This window comes from Lolium perenne, chromosome 6 (assembly GCF_019359855.2).
Source record: "Lolium perenne isolate Kyuss_39 chromosome 6, Kyuss_2.0, whole genome shotgun sequence".
Classification (NCBI taxonomy): domain Eukaryota; kingdom Viridiplantae; phylum Streptophyta; class Magnoliopsida; order Poales; family Poaceae; genus Lolium; species Lolium perenne.
Window position 1 is genome coordinate 141,716,122 of NC_067249.2, and position 6,895 is coordinate 141,723,016.

The 6,895-nt window shown below is 45.4% G+C and overlaps 1 protein-coding gene across 1 annotated transcript; it reads left to right on the forward strand.

Annotated features, from left to right (window-relative positions):
* The first annotated feature begins 3,904 nt into the window (after nt 1-3,904).
* LOC127326491 (uncharacterized) lies at nt 3,905-5,330 on the forward strand. Its single transcript, XM_051353340.2, has 3 exons — nt 3,905-4,209; nt 4,295-4,734; nt 4,907-5,330. The coding sequence occupies exons 2-3, from the start codon at nt 4,519-4,521 to the stop codon at nt 5,288-5,290; spliced, it is 600 nt and encodes a 199-aa protein (XP_051209300.2). The 5' UTR covers nt 3,905-4,209; nt 4,295-4,518; the 3' UTR covers nt 5,291-5,330.
* Nucleotides 5,331-6,895: the final 1,565 nt, after the last annotated feature.

Genomic DNA, 6,895 nt, shown 5'->3' on the forward strand with positions numbered 1-6,895 from the left:
ACTACAGTGAGAGAATCGGTAACACAACAGTGACTCTACGACTCAAAAGAATATATTACAACTCTTAACAGAGTAAGATCCAAATTATTACACGCAGAGGTCACTGACCCAACATTCAACAAGCAACAGAAGCAAATTATGTTATTCTAAATAACAAGATAGCAAAGGGCTTAAGAAGCCATAACATAAAGCGACGTCCCAGCCCATAAGTCGCAGGCTGCTGCCTGGGAACTCCAAGCTAACCATCTGACAAGGTATTGACTTGTCAATGCCTATGGATTATAGGCTAGGGTTTAGTTAGAAGTAGAGGGCAAGTAGATCTCGAAGGTTTCAGCCGAAAAGTACTCGACGATTATGAAAACTAGGGCTTGCAGACAATGATTCGATTGATTCTTTGTCCCTCGACTCCCCCTTATATATGAGGTGGAGCCGAGGGATCCGTGCTATACAAGTTTACATAGTCCGGGACGGTTTCTAACTCATCCCGCCAGATCACAAACAACACTTCCTATTACAACTCTATCTTTCCTTAGTAAATCTTGGGCTCCCGAATCTTCTTATTCTTCGGGTATTGGGCTTCCAGTAAACCCCGGGTACCATCTTCGGCAGGCCCATTTGGGATGCCTATGTCAGTAGCCCCCGAGATTTTGCTTGAATCGTAGAGTCAGGGAAAATCTCCATTGTTTATTTTTACTCGAAAGCTTTAATCTTTTATATTTCTTCACATAAAATTCTATATTGTACAGGGATACTGGTAATTGGGGCTAGTTCATCTGACGGATCAGGTACTAGTTAACTGCTCTAGTGGCAATCCGCAAAAACCTACTTCAAAATCACGTCCCCGGACATGATCTCGGGATACTGGTGTAAACGTCGACAGGTGCCGCTTAAGGTCTTACCATTCTGTCGAGTCCCAGTCAAATTTATCGGGTACCTAACGCGTCCGTTAGGATTTTTCTTCGTATCTGTTGATACGGATAAAAGTAGCAGAGCGCAGTCTTTGGCGATGCCACGCCCAGCAGAACGGATCTGGGGTCTTACCTTCGCAAATTTTGCGGCATTCAGAAATTGATCGCAACTTCGGCGTTCTGAGAATATATTGTCGAGTGCTTTTCCGGCTGTTGGAATGGCACATTTTATCGAGTCATATATGACTTATATTGTTCTCCCGATGGGAGTATATGTAGAGTTAATTATAACTCGAAATATACTCTCTTGTTTTTCTATTTTTGTTAATTTTATCGGGCACGCGAACAGCGTTCCCGATGGGAGTAGCCCCCGAGGCTACAACCAAGAACTTGTGCTTGGTTGTAGGCTCAACATTTTAGTCCACCTTGTCGCTATATTTTCATTACTTCCCAATATGATCTCTTTCTTCTTCTTTCTTTTTTTTTTTTTTTTTTTTTTTTATCTCTCGGATGCGCGAACAGCGCTCCCGATGGGAGTAGCCCCCGAGGCTACAGCCAAGGACTTGTGCTTGGTTGTAGGCTCCCGCAATTTCTATATTTGTCATACTCGAAAATTTACTTTTTTCTGAAGTAGCCCCCGAGCATTTGGGCAAAAACTTGTATTTGATCAAAGGCTCCCGAAGTATTGAATAATTCTTTCTGTCGTCACTTTTCTTTTATTTTTCTTGTCGACATACTTCCCTTAATCAAATTTACTTCATCCTTCTTGAATAGTCGTGAGTTCTCTGCCCTGTGGGTCCATTGTTTCGACCATGTTGACACGTCGTGCAAGTGGGGGACACACGTCCTCCGCTTTTCCTGGCGCACGTACGGTAACGCCTATCTCAATAAAAATACTGTTTTGCCCTTGTGTCTAGAAGATCCATTCTCACCACACGATTTCTTCATCCAACGGCACACTGCTTCACCCGATTCTTATATAAACCCTTCTTCAACCTCCGTTCATCCCCTTGCTTGCGCCGCTTACCTGTTCCTCTTCGCAAAACTTCCCCTGCGCCCAACTCTCTCCAATCTTCCGTTCGCACATACATTGCTCTGCCCACTACCGTTGATGCCACCGCGCACGCGTCTGACTCGCCACAGCACGCCGGAATCCAAGATGGCCGCCGAGGATCTTGAGTGGGAGAGATCCAAAATCTCCAATCAAGACATCAACACGCTGAAGAGGCTCGGCCTCATGACGAAGGAGGACGCCATCCGCTTTCCTAGCGAAGAAAGCTACCCCAAGCCTCCAATGGAGTATCGGGTTAGTTTTGTTGATCACCTGATCCGCGGCCTTTCAACCCCAATCCATGATTTCCTCCGCGGCCTTCTTTTCGTTTATGGGATTCAACTGCACCAATTGACTCCCAATTCCATCCTTCACATTTCTATTTTTATCACACTTTGCGAATGCTTCCTCGGAATCCCTCCCAATTGGGCTCTGTGGAAGCGCATTTTCTGCCTCCGCCGTAATGGCTCCCACAACGTCACTTATAACATAGGTGGCGTTGTTATCTGTGTTCGGACTGATGTCGATTATTTCGACGTCAAGTTTCCTGATTCTGTCCAAGGATGGCGCAAAAAGTGGCTCTACATCCACGAAGAAAGCGCCAATTCTGTGGAGCACAACATAGTTCCTTTTGACGGAAGTGCCAGGATTCAGCGTCGCCGTTCCTGGGATGCCGAAGCTTCTGAAGAAGAGAAAAAGGCGACAGAGGCGCTCATGGCTCGTATCCGTCATCTTCAAAACACTCGAGGCAAAGAGCTATCTGGTGTTCAAATTACTGCCTACTTCCTTAGGATTAGAGTGCAGCCTCTTCAGGCTCGCAAAAATCCCCTTTGGACGTATTCTGGTGAAAATGACGCCAACAGAATCTCCAGTGATCTTTCTGTAAAGGACTTGGAAAAATTGGTTCGAAGAATTTCTCGATTAGGCAAGAAGGATCCTATTCCCTCCTCCTGTCGAGTGGAACCATACAGTGCTTCCAATCCTCTTCCCGAGGTATTTTCTCTTCTCGAAGTTCTATCTTGTTCTGAACTGTTCCTCGTATCTTATTGCAGTGGTATCTCACTTATTCTCTTTTGTCACTATTTCCTTGTAGAATCATCCTACTATGGCTTCCCTTCCTCCTCTTCCTGAGGATGGAGAGGTCGAAGAAAGAGCCGTTGTCGATGATGTCAACCAGGAGACCCCCTCTTTTGTGAATGAACCCGCAGATTCTCGAAAATCTGCGGGATCTACTGAGAAGGATGCTGCCTCTGAAGATACAACATCAGCGCAATCTCCTCCTCCTGCTGTTTCTCCGAAGAGCAAAAGGAAAAGGAGCAATGCCGAAGATTCCGGGACCTCGAAACCCGAAGAAACTGCTCCTGCACCTCGAAAAGCAGCTTATGATCCATACATCGAGAGTATCATCAGCTCGTAGGTTCCTTGCTCTTTTCCTTTTTTATTTGAAGAATTTTATCTTGCCTTGCTTTTATGCTGCCGCTATTTTGTCACAGTGATGATGAAGAAACACCAACTTTAGATGTGGCTGCTCGAACGAGCACGTCACATACTTTAGTTATTTCAGAAAAACCAGTTGAAGGGGAGGAATCGTCGCCTCCTCAACAAAATGTTGATACATCTACTCCTTCGAGCCCCCGTGCCCCTTCACCAAAAAGGGCACGGGTTGAAAAGATTGTTGATCCTGCCCCTCAGTTGGGCAGTTCGTCGCCCCCGCTCCTAGATGATGTAAGTCTGTCGACATCTATATTTTCCTTATTTTATTTTTCCACACCTTTTCTCTTTTTCATGCCGATGTTTCTCTTACTGTGTTCACGCTGAACAGCCTATGATCAAGGATCTTCTCCGCATCGGGTCCCAATTTATTGGGTACCGTGAATATGCCGCCAGAGCCGAAGGTAACGACTTTTATACTTGCTATTTTGCACTGACTTTCTATTCCTGTTGCTCGTCGCTATTTTTTGATCTTTCTTTTCTTTCTTTTTCATATCTCGACAGAAAAACTTTCAGAGGCCAACGAACGTGTCGACGCACTTGCTCAAAAACTCGAGCAAAGTGAGGCGGCTCGCAAGAAAGCTGAACTTGCTGCTAGCAAAGCCAAGGCCGAGGTTGATGAAGCCAAGGTGAAAGCTGCTAGTGTCGAGGAACTGCAGAGAAGGCTCAAAGATGCCGAATCTGCCTTAGATGAGCAGAAAACTGCACAAACTGTGCGTGAACAAGAGATCATCAAGCGTCTGAAGTCGCAAAGTCGACGTACGCTGAGTAATATCATCAACCCCTTCTATTGTACTTCCTGTTTCTTGGTTTTTGACTAATGGTTCTTTGTTTTGTGTGGCAGCCCAAACAAACCAAGATTTTGATCTGGAGAATCCCGTCAATGACCCTCTCCTTGATGCACTTTCTCTTCTGGAGTTCCATGGGCGCGAAATTCGTGAAGGCGTGGCCAATGCCAGTGCGAGTTTGTCGGCGTTGTTCCCCTACTTCTTCCCGAAGAAAGAGGAACCTTCGACTTTCCTTGCCCTTGCCAAGCTTTTCAATTCGTCGGAAGACCTGGGATTGAAGATGCGTCAGGAGAATATGAAGGTTGCTGTCGAGAGTACTGTTGCCCTGGTTGCTGACAGCCAACAGACGCTTGATTGGATGAAGGTTGGCGACACCAGCCAGGTAGAGCATTCGAGATGGAGGTCGCTGATCAAGGCAGCCAAGCCCAACACGAAGAAGATCTTGGCGTATCTGGGGATCAAGCCAGCTTCGACTCCTAGCTCCTCGAGGCCGGAGGTCTAGTTGCATGCCTCCTTGTTTCTTTTTCTGTTTCTTTTGCTTTTGTTGCCAAAGTAGTTGTTTTGGCGACATTCATTTCCTTAGCTCCACTGTAGTGCCCTTGTAATTATTCCAAGAAATTAATGAAAAACTCTATCTGTCATTTGATGTTGTCTTGTCTAAATTTCAGTTGATATTTGATAACTATACTCCAACTTCCGCTCCTTCCAATGTATCGCCTTCTTCTCGTGCGAGGAGAGCTTTTGCTGATACTGCACCTGTCGACGATACCTTGTCGCAAGAACTGGATGAACTTCGGCAGCAACTTCAGTATGCGAAGAAGCAAACACTTGTGATGATGGAGCAATCTCGTAAGTCATCTGAAGCCGAAAAAATTGCTCTTCAACAATCTCACGAAGCCGTGGCTGCTAAGGAAATTGCCGCTTCCGAGGCTGAAAAGGCAACTACTCGAGAAAATTTCATGCTCGAATTAATGAATGAAGCCAGTGCAGATATGTCGGGTATGCCTGTTTCATCCGCTGATATTCTTTATCTTCATGCTATTGTTTCTTAGAGGTTTCCACTTCTTTGTTTTGATAGGTGCCTTTACTGATGCTGCTGCCGAGGAGGAGAGGGTGAATGCTAGGACAACCCTCCTTGTTAATCTCTCCTTGGACCATGGTTCTTTGTTTTGGGCTACCCCGGAAAGGACCCGCCAAATTGTCAGGTTTCAAGATCGCGCCTCTCAAACTCGTGATTTCCTCGACTTCTGTACCAAGACCTTGTCCATGGTTTACAACTCCATGTTTCCTCGGAACGTCCAACCAAAAACTCTTCCTGAATTGATGGAAAGGTTCAAGGATGCTCGCAGTATCCATGATTTTGTCAAAGCTCAACTAGTAGCTGGCGCCAGATTTGCTCTTATCATGCTCCAAATCTGCCACTCGAAGCTTGACCTTACCCAGGTTGTCGAGAAGGTTCACCAAAAAGTAAAACGTCGGAGAGTTGGTGTTGACAGGATTAACACGAAGGTTACGCCTATAGCCGAAGAAATGATTGAGGACCTACTTCGGATGGATGCCGACTTTTTTGCCGATGGCCATTATGCCGATTTTCTTGGTGCTGCTCCTGAGGAAAACAGGGTTACTCTTGATGACATATTGAATCAAGACTAGTTAGTTTCTTCTTGTAGATATTTTTTCTTTGTAATCCACGACTATATTGTAAAGCAATCATTATATTTCTCTGTTTGTTTAGCCCCCGAGTGTTTCGGTGACTCTTTACTATATTTGTATACTTGCGAGGTTTTGAACCAAGGCATTTATATATTTAAGGCGAATATGAGCCCCCAAGCTTTTTATTGAGTACTATTTTGTATTTTTGTTGACTCACGAGGTATTTGAATACCAAGGCAAGTTTTTCCTTTTGTTGATGAACTATATTGAAATTCGTCGGAGCGAAGACTTTGGTCATGTCGATAAAGAAGAAAAGTTATATTGTCACTATCTTTATTATATTGCAGCACCGCGAGCCCGCCTCATTAAAAACCTTCTCCGGCCCCACTCGGTGCCCCGAAAAAGGAAAAGAGTGCGTCTGAAAACTCGCGGGCGTTTCAGTACATTGAAGCTTTACAAAGACTATATTTTGACTCTAGGCGTAGAAACGCCTAAGTTGCGCCACGTTCCAGGGGTTTGGCTCCTCCACCCCTGTCTTCTTGTCCTTTATTCTGTATGCTCCTCCTCCAATTACTTCCGTGACAATGTAAGGGCCAAGCCATGGTGACTCGAGTTTTTCATGACTTTTTTGCGTGAGCCGAAGAACTAGGTCTCCCACCTGAAAAGATCTTGGCCGCAAACGTCGACTGTGGTAATTCTTCAAGTCCTGTTGATATTTGGTTACCCGAGATAATACTTCATCTCGAGCTTCATCAAGTGCGTCGACGTCGTCTTCTAGCGCTCTTCTCGACGTTTCTTCATCATATTCAGCGACACGTGGAGAGTTGTGCTCTATCTCGATTGGTAGTACTGCCTCTGCTCCATGAACCAGGAAAAACGGAGTTTCCTGCGTTGCTGTGTTTGGTGTTGTTCGGATGCTCCACAACACGCTTGGTAGTTCTTCTGGCCAGGTATGTCGAGCTTTTTCCAGTGGTCCTAACAAGCGCTTCTTGATACCATTGCAG